The sequence below is a fragment of the Lycium barbarum genome, chromosome 10 (assembly GCF_019175385.1).
Source record: "Lycium barbarum isolate Lr01 chromosome 10, ASM1917538v2, whole genome shotgun sequence".
NCBI lineage: Eukaryota > Viridiplantae > Streptophyta > Magnoliopsida > Solanales > Solanaceae > Lycium > Lycium barbarum.
Genome location: NC_083346.1, coordinates 111,525,821 through 111,540,998, shown reverse-complemented (window position 1 = coordinate 111,540,998; position 15,178 = coordinate 111,525,821). Strand labels below are relative to the sequence as shown.

General features: G+C 34.0%; 1 protein-coding gene across 1 annotated transcript; it reads left to right on the top strand.

Moving 5' to 3' along the window:
- Positions 1 to 13,389: 13,389 nt before the first annotated feature.
- Positions 13,390 to 15,161, top strand: LOC132615567 (kirola-like). The gene is made up of 2 exons (XM_060330175.1): positions 13,390 to 13,625; positions 14,612 to 15,161. The coding sequence occupies exons 1-2, from the start codon at positions 13,439 to 13,441 to the stop codon at positions 14,863 to 14,865; spliced, it is 441 nt and encodes a 146-aa protein (XP_060186158.1). The 5' UTR covers positions 13,390 to 13,438; the 3' UTR covers positions 14,866 to 15,161.
- Positions 15,162 to 15,178: the final 17 nt, after the last annotated feature.

The window sequence follows — 15,178 nt, the reverse complement described above, 5'->3', positions numbered from 1 at the left end:
TTCCCTTCGACAGATTCAATTTTAAGGAAACATGCGAAATTTAAAGACAGTAATTAAACCAAGTCATAATAGATATAAAAATAACACAAGTGCGAAAATACTATCACGTACAATTCCAAAACCTGTCCTAGACTCGTACAAGAGCACTAAAACATATACAATCTGGAAACTGAATACAAGTCTCAAAATACATAGAAATAACTGTCTAAGAAATTAAATGGACAGATATCAAGAGGGGATCAAGGACTGCAGATCTGGCAAGTGGCTCACCCTAAACTCCTCAGAAGGAAGGCCTTGGAATCACTCTTGAGGTTGCGAACCGAATCCTGGCTCTAAATATACTTTAATAAAAATAAGGATAACATCATTATGTTTAGGAGATCCGAAAAATAAAAATATTTGGCAAAAAGAGTGAATATTGTAATCATTTTATTAAGTAATTTGTATTCAATTTTCCATTTGAAAGTTTCAAAAGATACATATTTTGAATAAAAATACTTTTTAATCAGATGCTTGAATAAAAATTTGCATAAAAATGTTTGTCGTCTTCGTTAAATTTCGTAAAATAAATACATAATAAAAAAAATTATTTATATTTTAAATTATCTTTTAATAATTTTATTTTAATACTTAGTTATTTATATATCTCATAGAGAGTGTAAAGGTAAGATTTTCATAGTATAAAGGATGTGAGTACATTTGAATTTAAAATAAAAAGAGTGTATCTGAAACTTATTGCAGGGGTGTTTTGTCTAATTAACTTAAAAATATAGCAAACATACCTTTTAAATAATAGTAGCCTATTTGGCCAAAGTTTTTAAGAGGTCAAAAACACTTTTTTATTTGAAAAATGTATTTCATTAAAAGTTGAGGTTTTTGGCCAACATAGATAAGTATTTTTGAGTAATAGTAAAGGTAGTTTTTCTGCTGTTGTAATTAATTATTTTTGAAGAAGGAAGATCCCATTATCACTAATTTTATCTACAAAATTAGGCTTATTAATTTCAAAAGAGAAATTAACTATCAAAATATTGTCCTCCTCCTTCTTCTACCCATAACCTTTATTATTATTATTATTATTATTATTATTATTATTATTATTATTATTATTATTATTATTATTATTATTATTATTATTATTATCATCTTCCCAAATCTTTATTTCTGAAAATCTTTCTAGGTTCAGATGATATATAATTACTGCAAATTCAATTATTGTGCATATGTAAAAATATTACTCAATTTTTTTCATTTAAATGAATGTTAGTATCTAATTAAACGTCAATTGCTATTTCTCATAATTTTTTTTCTTGTATACAGTTTTTTATTAAATCAATATGCACGTGCAACACTCGTGTATTAAAACTAGTAACCATAAATGCAACAACAAGAATTTAAAACGTTTTTGTTAACAAGAAAAAACTTGGGTAACAAATTGTTTTTATTTAAAACATTGCGTATTTTGTGACAAAACTTTGTTGTCACTAATTAGCAGATTTATTAGAGACAATAAAATAAGGGCAAACTACATAAATGACAAACATTTAGGCTTTAATCAAGCCACATAGCAAATGTTTCAATATTTACATTTTGTAGCAACTACCCAGTTGCCAAACGGTTGTATACGTTTTTTTCACTGTATTCGTTTTTTTATTTTCGTTGTATTCATGAATACAACAAAAAAAAATATGTTTTTTTGTGTATTCAAGTAAATGACTATCTGTATTTATAAATTGGCTTGTTGTATTCATAAATACAGCGAGTAAAAAAATGAATACATAAAAACTTATATACACTAAAAATTAACAAACACCATATTTTTCGGTATGTAAACAACAAATATAGGCATATACAACATAGATACACCAAAAAAATAACAAAAACTGGCGAAAAACACTGTATACAACATATGTACACCTAAAAAAATAACGAATACAAAAAATAAAATTGATTGTATTCATTTGTATACAGGCGTAACTTTACTCTATTCATTTGTATACAAAAAGATTTCTTCAAAAAACGCGAAAAATATTGTCTACAGTGTATGTATACACAGAGCTGGAAAAAAAAAAACTTCTGAAAATGTATCCAGTGTATGTATACACAGATCTGGAAAAAAACTTCCGGTCAAAAATTATGATCAGATCTATGTACACCTTCTTCTCCTTCACCTTCTTTTCTCCGTCATCATCACCATCACCTTCAGATCTCACCGGAAAAGCTATAGATCTGGAGCTCCGTCGTCGCTCAGGCAAAAAACACTGTATGCACTGCTCAAATCCATCATAGATCTGAGTTTTTTTTTCTTTTTTGCTTCCAACAATGCTCAGATCCTTCGGTATTGGTTCTTTTTCGGCGTAGATCTAATTTTTTTTCCTTTTTAGTGTCAGAGAACAACGGAAAAAGGGGCACGGCCAGAGAAGAAAGGGAAAAGGGGAAGGGGCTGGTAGTGACGGTGGCGAAGGGGCACGGCATTTCGCCGGAGCTCCGGTGGTCGGTGGTGTCCGACGGCGGAGCAGTGGGGAGAAGAGGGGAAGAGAGATGGGAGGTTTGGGTTGGAAGTGAATAGTGTGATGGGTATTCTATTTTGGGTGTATATATATATATATAGTTACTAAATGTCATTAATACACAAATGTTTGCTATGAGAAGTAATTAAGTTAAACAATAGCTACTAAATGTCAATACCCACTATATGTTTGTCAGTCATGTAGTTATCCCATAAAATAATCGTCACTAGTTGTTTATATTATTAGTGACAAAAAGTAAGGTTACAATTAAATGTTAAATGTTGTAAGGATGTTAAATTTTGTAGCTAAAGCTTACAACATTTAAGTGCAAACTCTAATTTGTAGCTCTTGTAACAACACATTTTTGTGACGAAACTTTTTCGTCTCTAAAAAGTGAACTATATTTAAGACAAATAATAATTTGTCACAAATTAGACACATTATTAGTGACAAAATAATGTGTCACTGGTTAGTTAAAATTCGTGGCTATATTACTTAAAAAATGACGCCAACTCATTTTTGGTAGGAAACTTTAGTGGAGAAAATTTTTGCTACGAATTTTTGTGTTTCGTCACTAAAATTATGTGGCTCATATATTTGAAGACAAAATGTAATTTTTGTCACAAAAAGTGAACAATTAGTGACGAATTTTGCATCGTAGCTAATAATTTCGTAGCTAAATATCACATTTGTTGTAGTGAGATAAACATCACCCTTAATCAATGACCCAAACATATAATTCAAGCTTTTATAAAAAACCCAACAACTCATCTCCTATGAAGTTATAGCCTATAATCATCAGCACAAATCTATAATCAATTGAAGTAGGAAAGCCTTACCTTTTTGACGTTCAAGTCTCTTGAATTCGGAATTCTAGGGTTCTTTTGTCAAAGATAAAGATTCAATCGATAATCATTGGATTTGAAGGGTTTACCCATATTAATAAGGTGTTGGAGAATTTAAATTAACTTAGAATCATCATTAGAACTTACCTTGGATGATGGAGGGACCTTGGAGCAAGTTGGGTTCTTTAGAGCTTCCCTTTCTAGAGCAAATTTTTGTGTTTGGGGGTGTAGGGTACGATGTAGGGCTTTTAAATGACTTTACCCAATGCGCGGTCGCGCAGCTGATAGCCCCGCTCCACAAGGGTAGCAACACTTCCTCTGGTGTGCGGTCGCGCACCTAAAGGGTTCTTCGCGCAGCTGGCTGCGCAGATTGCGCAATGTCTAGTAAAACATGCATAACCTTTTGCAAAGAGATCCGTTTGGGCTATACCATTTATGGATGGAAAATTATTTCATGGGGCTACATCTTTCATGTTGTAAGTTTTCTCAAATTCCCAACGGACGTGCACGTAAACTTGCTGGAAGGCAGACCTATCATAAACGTAGTCGATTCTATCGAATCTTATGCACCTCACTATTCATCTTGATTCTGAAACAAATATTTTCACCCAAAATCATCCTGATAGGAATTCGTATGGCTAAAGTGTCACGTTAATACTCATTTAACACATTCACACCTAACCCGAATTTACGGAGTGTTACACAGTGAATTCCGAATGTGATGATTGTTATACAAAAAAAATGTTGATTTTAATTTAAGTCGTTTCTAGCTTATAACCTTTTTACGTGGATGCTTTAGTAAATATTTTATTATACTCCCTCTGTCTCAATTTATGTGGCACATTTTCTTTTTAGTCAGTACCAAAAATAATGTCGCATATCTATAATTAGAAACAATTTAACTTTATGAGATGATTTACAATCACACAAATATCTAAGGTTTGTTTTGGACCACAAATTTTAAAAATCTTCCTTTTTTTCATAAACTGTGTCTAGTTAAATGGTGCCACATAAATAGAGACGAAGGGAGTATACGATATTATATATCTACAACGGAGGATAGGCTAATGATGGCAAGTTAAGGAAACGATTTGACAGATTTCTAGGCTCAATTTTTTGAAGAAGTGCATATATATATATATATATATATAACACTTTATTCTCATCCTTTATCACTACTGCAGTATTTGAAGCATAAATATTCGTTTAGGAGACTTACATGTTTTTCCATAGCGGAAGTGGATCAACAGCAACCACGACTCGTGTCACCAATTGTCGAAAATCCCCATGTTTCCACAGTCTAGATATCCCTCCTGATGTAAAGATAGATTTTTATGTGTAAACCCTAGCTAACCGTATCTATATGAGATATTAACGTTTATTAAACACCCATAATAGCATTTATATAGGCTAGCTCTAGGGTTTAATGTGGAGGAATATTTATGGGCTCATGGGTCATCTAGCACCCCTCATGGGTGGACCCGATTCGATAATAATTTCCAACATCTCCCACCCACACATAAGGGATCTCTCAAGCTTCATCGAGCTAAGGAAAAACATATTTTTCCTTTTTATCTCTCTTGCATCATTCATACTGGATAAATATGTCGTGCGAATGACATACTATAAGAGAGAACTTTGCTATACATCTATTAGGAATATATACCCTCTCGTCATTGTCACGAAAATTATCAAGTAGATCATAAGAGGTATGCTCAGTGCCCTGGATCATTTGAATCACATTGATACATCACACTTTCATCTCTTGTGTCATAGTTCTTGTGCTCACAATTATGACCCATAAGTCATAACCGGTACCAGCAAACACAAAGTAAATGAGATTCTACTAATGATCTTCCTGTTCTCACGAGTCTCTCAACTTGTATCAAACTAGTTTTTCTAGTCATGCTCTGCCAAATCGAATCTCTCATTGTCATTTAGTAGCATGCTAAGATAGCGAACATCGAACCAAGCTTCGAGCCACTGAATGGAGTCGTGAGAGTACTCAATAAGGTCTCACACAACAATAAGTCAAGTTAAAACTTATATTAACCCTTTTTGGTCGACATTTGCACACATGGTATGAAACATGAGCTACAACATTTTCTCCTTTCCCATGGAGAGTACATCTTTATCTCATAAGATAATGTTTTAGAAATGATATTCATACACCATATGCATCTGAACTGAGTTTCTTGATCTACTCAATAAACGTGAACTAACATCTGGCCTCTCGAAGTAGACTAGGTGAAACTTAGTTCCATTATAAAAACACTATAATAACCTTTTGTCGTTACTGGTGCGACACTAAAGATCATCTTTAAGACACGTATCATTATGATAATTTTCTTAAGATCTCATCCATCTCCCATCAACACTAAATTGATGGAGGCAAGATGTTACACCTCGAATTTTCGCACGTTAAAGTCGCATCATGAGTTAGTCAATGTAATTTCAAAAAGAAATTATGTTGAGGACAAAAGGGATTGATTTTATTAATAAAAATGGTTACAAGAGTCTATAAATAATATTAGTAAGTGGCGGAAGATTTGAAGGGTGAATGAATCAAAGAAGCATGAGTTTCGTCAAAAGTCGGCAAGTTGGGAATACAATAACTTGTACTTTTGGGTGAGATTAGGAGTGATCCACATGCTAAGCAAGTAATGATATGAAGTATTTGAATTGTATAATGGTCTCTTGTTAAGTTTGGAAGTCAAACGATTTGTAATACGAAAGTCCACAAAGGGCGTCGCAAGTTAAGTTTGTAAATTTCACTGAACTTTGGGTCAGATGTCTCGGAGCTTTTCTCTCAATATACTTGGAGTTACGAGGTGATCCACCTATCAAATAGAAGTTCTATGAGTCTAGTTTCCAGCGGATTTTACCGTTTATCAATACAACATTGGAGTAGAGAGATATTCGCATTTTCGTCCAAGGACGCAAACTGTCGCGGGAACAGTGTGCGAAAGTCGGTGGCTTTAAATTTGCCCAAGTATATATAGGACCTTGCACGAATTTTTCTTCCATTTTCTCACCATCCCCAACCTAGAAAACCCTCAAACTCTCTCCAATGAATCCTCCATCAATCTCAATCCAAACCAAGAGCAAATCTATCAACTTTAACATAAAGAACAACATGGCAACTTCGAAATTGTGATTTCTTCACTATTTCACCTTTCGGAGGAAAACCTTGCTTTGAAGTAACTTGGGGTTTGAAGTGATTTTCATGATATAAGGTATATTTTAACTTCCTTTTGATCATTTTGAACTTCTACAGGTAATTGATCATAGAAATTGGTGAAAAACCCATAGAACAAGCTCTTCCATATTCTTATGAAACTTTCATGAACTTAGCTTATTGGTTGGGCTGTTTTATATGATTTTGTTGTGTTGTTTGGAGTTGTGGTGAGATGGATGGGATCATATTGAAGAGGAGAAGTATAAAAGTAGAATTTGGTAGCGTTTTACGGGAAAATTTCGCTACAAAAAGAGCGTATAAATTCGCGCCAATAAGTTGTTCGATTAAATATCTAAATGAAGATTTCCATAATCTATGAACTTGGAATTGATCCCATATTGGTCTTATGATGTAGGAAATCATGCATAAGACATTTGAGGACTCGAGAAAATGTATATAACTCCATCGACGAGGTATGTAGGGATTTCTATTCTCTTTGTGGCATGACTAGATTTCAAATGACCTTTCATTCAAAATTTGTTCCGCTAACTTGGATCAATCGCGTTCCATGATAATTGAGCTGACACGTACTCATTTATGACTTGTACCCAATTATGGTCCACATCTCCTTTTGGCTATCGATTAAAAGATTTTCCGTTCAACTTGTGTCGATTATGTCCCAAAATGGTTAAGCTTACCCTTTTCTCATGAATAACTTGTATTGAAGTACCTTTCACATTTCGTATCCCTCTTGTTTATCGAATGAAGAATGATATTAGTTATGGTACTCTTCACATCAAAGTTGAGTTGATTGTACTTCCTTTAATTGATTTAATCCTTATCTTCTTGTCTATTGCTCCAAGGTGACGAACCTCTCGTTGGCATACTCTTTTCGATAAAAGTTGTGTCGATCATATTTCATAAGAGTTTGGCTAACTTTGGCTTCGTGAATAATTCATAACAAGATGTTTCCTTGTACTTTTACTTCTTTGGCCTAATGATCAAATAATGATAAACGTAGCGACAATAATGATAGTCGGAGGATAACGACAATAGGTCACCCCGACTCTTTCCATGATATTCCTTCTGAGGTCAGTCTTTCATTGCACTTATATATATGTATTTATTTTCATTACCGAGTCGCGCTATAGTCGGCCGGGTAGGCACTTATATGTGCACCTAGACATGTTTCTTTCTTTACCGAGCCATGTTGTAGGCGGCCGGGTAGGCACGTAGCTGTGCACCTACATGTATTTCTTTCTTTACCTAGCCGTGTTGTAGGCGGCCGGGTAGGCACGTAGCTGTGCACCTAGATGTATTTCTTTCTTTACCGCGTCGTGTTGTAGGCGGCCGGATAGGCACGTAGCTGTGCATTGCCACTGATCAGTTGGGCAGAGATGATGTTATGATGATGAGCTCACCCCACAGAGGAATTTATTATTGTTATATGATATGATATATGCCTCCACAGTGAGGAATGATTTTACGGGCATGCATTTACATTTATGTCATGATTATGGTCGCCCTCAGTGGCCTCGTTCAGAGTTTCAGGTTGTCTCTACATTTTTTCCCAAGTTATATGTATCTCTTATGCTTATGTTATGTTATGTTTATGCTTACTGCCTTACATACTCGGTACATCTTTTGTACTGACACATTTTGTGCGCTGTGATCATGCCCACAGGTACGGTAGACGGATTGTTGTACCTTTCTCAGTAGGATACCAAAGTTCAGCAGGGATGTTCGCACTCCATTCTCCGGAGTTGCTGGTCAAATTCATTAAATAGGTGCATGCATATATATATATATATATATATATATATATATATATATAGAGAGAGAGAGAGAGAGAGAGAGAGAGAGAGAGAGAGAGAGTATGGCTATGGGTACGTCGGGGCCACTGTCCCGACCAGTTGATGCATATTAGTGCTCTTAGAGGCTTACAGACTATCAGTCAGTGTACAGGTATTGTGTTTGGCCTTGTCGGCCTTCTGACTAGTTGTCTTTCTTGGTTGTGGCATTGTTGGCCCTTGTAATGCATATATGTGTTGTTGGGCCTTTTCTGCTTGCAGGTTGTTATGATATATTTCTTACTATTGTTATTCAGCGGCCTCATCGGCCTATGATTCACGTTACAGAGTTTAGATATCACAGTTGGTTCGCTCAGCCCTTCGGGTGCCGAGTGTCGGCCACACCCTCAAGGTTGGGGTGTGACATTACCTGTGTGAGAAGGCTAACCTCTGTCTACCTGACATACTTTTCAATATTATCAAACAATGCACCAGAAGCATTCCATAATATGAATGAAAGTAAATATTCACAATAAGAATGTACACAAACATTCAAATAACAAGTGTATTGAAATCAAACCTTTTTTTTTTTTTTTTGAGAAAACACTACCTTCTGATGCAAAGATAGATTTTTATGTGTAAACCTGACCGTATGATAGATTAACCTTTCTTAAACACCGATAATAGTGTTTATATAGGCTAACAAAAGAGATTTCCGTATGATAGATTAATGGGCTCGTGGATCATCTAGTGGGCAATTTGCACGATTGTCCTCCATACAGACTGATCTTTAATTTTTGCCCCTCAATTTGTTGGTCGTTAATTCTTACCCTTCGCTTAAAAAGGTGGCCGAAAGTACCCCGAGTTTCTGGGTTTGAAACCCAGCAGAGTCAATAATAATAATAATTTCGCAAGGCATAGGTTCCTATGAACCTATGCCTATTCGGGCGAAGTTACATAGAACCTATGTCGGAGACGGCAAACTTTGCCTTGTAAGGCAGACTTTTAGTTATGCCTTAAGGCAAAGTCTGCCGCATAAGGCAAACTTTTTGCAAAAGCATTGCCTTGTGAAATTATTATTTTTGATTGAGTGGGTGTTCGAACCGAGAACCCTGAGGTATTTTCGGTCACCTTTTTAAGCGAATGCAAAAATTAAAGACCATTTGAGGGGAAAAATTAAAGACCACTCCAAAACAAGGGAAATCCGCACAAAATGTCATCTAGCACCCCTTATGGGTGGACCTATCTAATAACACTTTCCAACAATTATAGAAACGTGAAGTGTTGCATAAGCCGCGGTGCCCTACAAATTAAATTCTTCAGTATCGTTTTTCCTATGGGTTAGGTGTAATATTTGTCCGTTATTTACTTATTGTGGCAGATCTGTCAATATATGGTTGGCCTAGTAGGAGCACCTTATTTATTTATAGCAGTGACAGATACTTTAATTGTACCCAATATTTCACACATATATATATATGTGAAAAATTACTAAACTTTTAAGAAATATTATATTTTGGACCCATAATTTAGAAAGTCTAATAAGTTCAGTGTTAGGTACTTTAAAAATCAAATAAATCAAGTTTAAATCCTAAATTAATCTTTACTTTATCGAATATTATATTGTTGGTTTGATAACTTAATATTCTTTATTGTTTTGAGCAAGTTTTTGGTTGTGGCTACAACTTTATTTCAGTGTCGGTTCTCTTCATCCTTCTAGCAATCTCTTTTGTTTTTCACCATTAAGGAGTACGGTGTGATTGATAAGATTCCTTCACCCTTAATTATAGGTTTTGAGTTCGAATTCTTAGAAACAGAAACGGAGAAACTCTTAATTAGGCATGGTGCGCTTCCATTTTCAATAGACCTTATGCGACATCAATCGTATTAGTTTTTTTCTTTTTACAGTAAATAACTGCATGTTATTGCTGCATAATATGCTTCAACTGTTCGTAAGACGTCATGGCGTCATTTACAACCCAACATGGGAAAGCAGAATCCCAAGAAATTCTATATGAAAGGGAAATAGATAATTTAGCTAAATTATGAGCTAGGACATTCCATGTGCGGGGAATATATACAAGCTGGATCTCTTCAAAAGAATTCATCAGTCGTCATATATCCTCGCAGGTGGTATCTATTTCCCAAGATACTGTCATCTTCTTTGTAACATTTGCACCACATTCTTTGCGTCTGATAGTATATGAACCTTTGATCAACCATGTTGTAGCGCTCCCTCCAATGCCTCCCAAATTGCTAGTGCTTCAGCAGTTATGGCCTTCCCTACAAATTGAATAGGGGTACCAAAGGCATGAAGCAAATGGCCACAACTTTCTTTCATGCATTATTTTCTTTTACTAGCGAAGTGGAAACATGTGCGCCTACATGCTCTATTAAACCAACAAATACTTTATAGTTTCAATTTTTACTCTTGGTAGGCGTTTGGCCATGCGATTTGGAATCATGATTTCATATTTTGATTTCAAATCAGCGTTTGATTATGAAATTTACACAAAATTTCAACTTCAACTTCATATCGTGATTTCAAATCCCAAATTTTCCAAAAAGTAGGATTTGAGATTCCAAATCATGATTTCAATATTTTTTAAATGTAAAACTTGACCCATAAGTTTATATTTTGTAAAAAAGATCCATAAGTTGCTACATTTAGTTTTTAGATGTAAAACTTGACTCAAAGTAACAATGTTGGTTCGTATTCTCGGTCATCTGATCGCAAATGCCTGCTTGATATGAAGAGATTGTCCATACCATGTGAAAGGATTATATTAAAGAGAAGTAACACTACTATTCATATTCAATTTTTCGTTTTTATTGAACTAAAGTACTATCAATAGTTTGTTGTATTTTTAAGAAATGCTTTCTAGTAGTGTATTAACTTTGTTATGAACTATGGTTTCCTCATTTGGTAAGATTGTATAAGAATTGGAAGGTTTTGATGATTTTCACAACTTGTGAGGTTTTTATGTTTATGAGGAAAATAAAATTTAAGAAATTCAAATTGCGCGTCCAAACAAAACTTTAACTTCAAATCATGATTTCGAATCATGTCTAAACAGTGCCTAATAACTCTAAAAAGTAAAATAGAACCACCACACTAGAAATGAAATGTATATTATTGATTGTGGCTGATGTCAATAATCAATTAGGTTTACTTGAAAAGGATTTTGACATTTTCTTCCTAGTAAGTAAATAGGTCCATAAGTATAGCGGAGTATACATATAGGCATAATGTTGGATAGAAAAAACAAATTGATTGATAGAGGCGCATACGTACGATTCAAAGTTTGTATGTTGTTATAACAAGTTCAAGTTAATATCTGATAATAGTTAAGACACAGTCAAATATTTATACTTTTTTAGTGAATATTTTAATAAATATATAAAGTTTGAGTAAGAGCTATTGCACTCCGGTTTTGTATCTCACTCAAACTTTGTCTACATCAGTTTTTGAGAAAGTTGCAAGAGTGGTCCTTTATCAGTTAGCTAGTCTCAGTTGTTAAGTGTTTTCACTTGATGTGTCTTTTGTCGAGACATTTTGCTCCATTATCAACTTCAAGGCGACCCAATTTGCTGTAACTTTCGGGAATTGTTTGGTTGGTGGAATAAGGGATAACCATCCGGATAAAATGTGAAATTATTTTATTCCGAGTTTGGTTATGTGTATTAATTAGTCCGGAAATCATTTTTAATTTGTACTAAAATAGTGGATTAGCCATCCCAAATAGAATGTGGGATAGTTTATCCCATGAAATATCTCAACGAGATATTTACACTTTGTACCAATTAGGGTAAAATAATTACCCAGTTTAGCCAACCTTTTTTTACCCGTTGTAGCCGGCGGAGAAACCGCCTAAGAGGTCATCCTCTTCGTTGTACGACCAGATCTCCACCGGAGAGGTCATCTCATTCATCTTCTCCCTTGTATCACCGGATTCCCACCGATCTCCACCAGAGAGGTTCATCTTCTTCATTCTATCCCCTGTACCACCGGATCTCCATTATTATACAATGTAGAAGTGTGTATAAACATCTCTTATGTATAAACATCACTTGCATAAGTTTGTATAATATTGTATACCAGCGTAAACGTATGTATAAACCCCTCTTATACATTATTATACACTTTTATAGAAGCTTGATACATTGTCAACAGTAGGTGTATAGAATTGTATATTTTTGTATATTGTTGTATATCGTGAAAAAGTGGTTATGTGGATGTAATTTAAAAATATGACTACGTGGATGTAATTTCTTATGCTGAATTGTACATTATTGAAATTTTCCCTATCTCAACCCCTGAGATATCCTTGTGTATCCTATCTTGGTAACCAAACGACCATCACTTTTAATTTTATGCTACCCCTACCCAGTAATTTTTATTCTAACAACTGCATGTTGTGTTAAATTTGTAGGAAGAGAAGTCTTTGATAGTGAAGCTGTGACCGACACTCCACATGGTTCAAATCTAATCCTTTTTACATTATTCGAAATTGACAGAAAAAGAAAAAAAAATGTTGGGAATTCCTAGTAAAAATTCATTTTCAATAAATATAGTTTTTTTTTTAAATTTCCTATCTAGTGTTCGGTATTAATATTGGAATCCGATTAAATTCGGATTACACGTTGCAAGGCCTACTTAGTCAATGCTCTCAACATGATTTTTTCCATTTTCAGGGCTCGAACCCGAGACGTCTGGTTAAAGGTGAAGGGAGCCCAACCATCTCACGACAACCTATGCTATATAAATTTAGTTGCTAATATTTATTCGTGAACAAAATCCCCATTGGTGTCCGCCCCCCACAAATACATAATTATAATATGTTTAAGATCACAAGTTTTAAAAGTCTTAATTTTTTCTTAAACTTTCGAATCAAATTATATCGCATAAATTAAAAAGAATAGAGTAAAATTTAATATACACAAAATGAACTAACACTGATTTTCGAACCACAATAAAAACGTGATCTAGATATGCGGTAGATAAAGTTTTCTACTAGCTCTTCACAGCTAGTTGAAATCTATATAATGACTACAACTTCTAACCATTTTATCACACTTTCTTTTCAAAACTTTTTGTTATATCAAAAAGAAAATATGGGTCTGAAAGGCAAGTTGATTGCCTCAGTAGAGGTGAAGTGTGAACGGAACTTGGTTCTTGATCTTTTGCACACTAACAAACATCATATGCCCAACATATGCCCTAGTAAAATCAGCCATTTTGAGATTCATGAGGGTGACGGCATAAAGGCTGGTTCAATAGTTAGCTGGATATATAACGATGGTAAGGCACATATCCTCGGTTTCTCTCAATATACAATTTAATTGCAGCAATTTAAGTTTTGTAGTTAGGTATGTTTAATATAGCGGAAGTCATGTACCAAGAAAATTATTTCCACAAAAATGTAGTCCCTTCGTTTCAAAATGTTTATCTTACTTTCTTTTTTCGTCCTGTTAAAAAAGAATGTCTCCGTCCTTTTTTTTGGTAACCCTTTAATTTCAATTTTCCACGTGACGTGTTTAAGACCATAAGATTAAAGGACATTTTGGTACATTTTACATATCTCTAATTTTAGACCACAAGATTCAAAAGTCTTCTTTATTTTTTTAAACTCCGTGCCAAATTAAAATCAAACAAACATTTTGAAACGGATGAAGTATTAGATAGTGTTTGGTAATCACCATAAAATATATTTCAAGTAAATCATTTTGCATCAAAAGGGAACAATAGCTTCTTTCACTTGTTACAAAGTTACTTCCTTACAACTATTTTTATTTTTAACTTCATTTTAACTTGATCCAACTAATACTCAGACAATATAATTAATCTTTAGTACTCAAAAGTTTCATAAAAGCACACTCTGATTTGTCAGTATTATAATTACTCTTTAGCATATCTTTTACTCAACTAATTTTATATAGCTTTTGCTACTAATTCTCATGTGCAAATTATTTTTAGAAAAGTAAATTTTGTCCTAAGAAACAGTATAATCAAATTTTATATGGCTTTTCCTACTAATTCCCTTATTTTCCACAATGTCAAATGTTCTTTTGACACTTGTAGAGATAATTTGCAGGAAAAAAGTTAGGCAATCCAATCATTGGGAGCTTTAGATAAACTTTGGAGAAAATGAAAATGAAAATGAAAAAAATGAGAAATGATAAAATAAATAAGATGAAGATACTATTAGTGAGTAGTTAGATCTTTTACGAGGAATTGAACGTCGAAGTAACATCTCTTCTAATTGTATCTTATTTTAATGATTATAGATGGAAAAGATAAGACTGCTAAGGAAGTAATTGAAGCGGTCGATCTTGAGAAGAAATCAATCACTTTCAAAGTGATTGAAGGAGATCTGCTAGAGTTGTACAACTCTTTTACTATTATCATGTCAGATGAAGATCAGTGGGCTACATGTACATTGGTGTACGAGAAAAAAACTGAAGACATACCAGAGCCTCTTGTTCTCTTGGGTTTTGTACTTCATGTGTTCAAAGATATGGAGTGTCACCTTCTCAAGTAATAGAAGATCTCCGGTCGAATCAGCTTGCTCTTAGAATTACATATGTGTGCAGTGTGCGTATATATACATGCGTGTGCACGCGCGTGTATTTACACATACAAATATATATTTGTGTCTTTCTATCTGTGAGTTTGTGTTTTATCATACTACGTTTTGTAATATTGGCTAGTTCTTCTAGCTAGCGTGTGAAATAAACAATGTTGTGTTAAGAATAATGAATATGGCACTGTCCTTCTATGAATGTAGTCTGAATGACCAATATATGCAAGATATTATGAATCTTTTCAAGTATGAAATTTGCCTATAACAAATA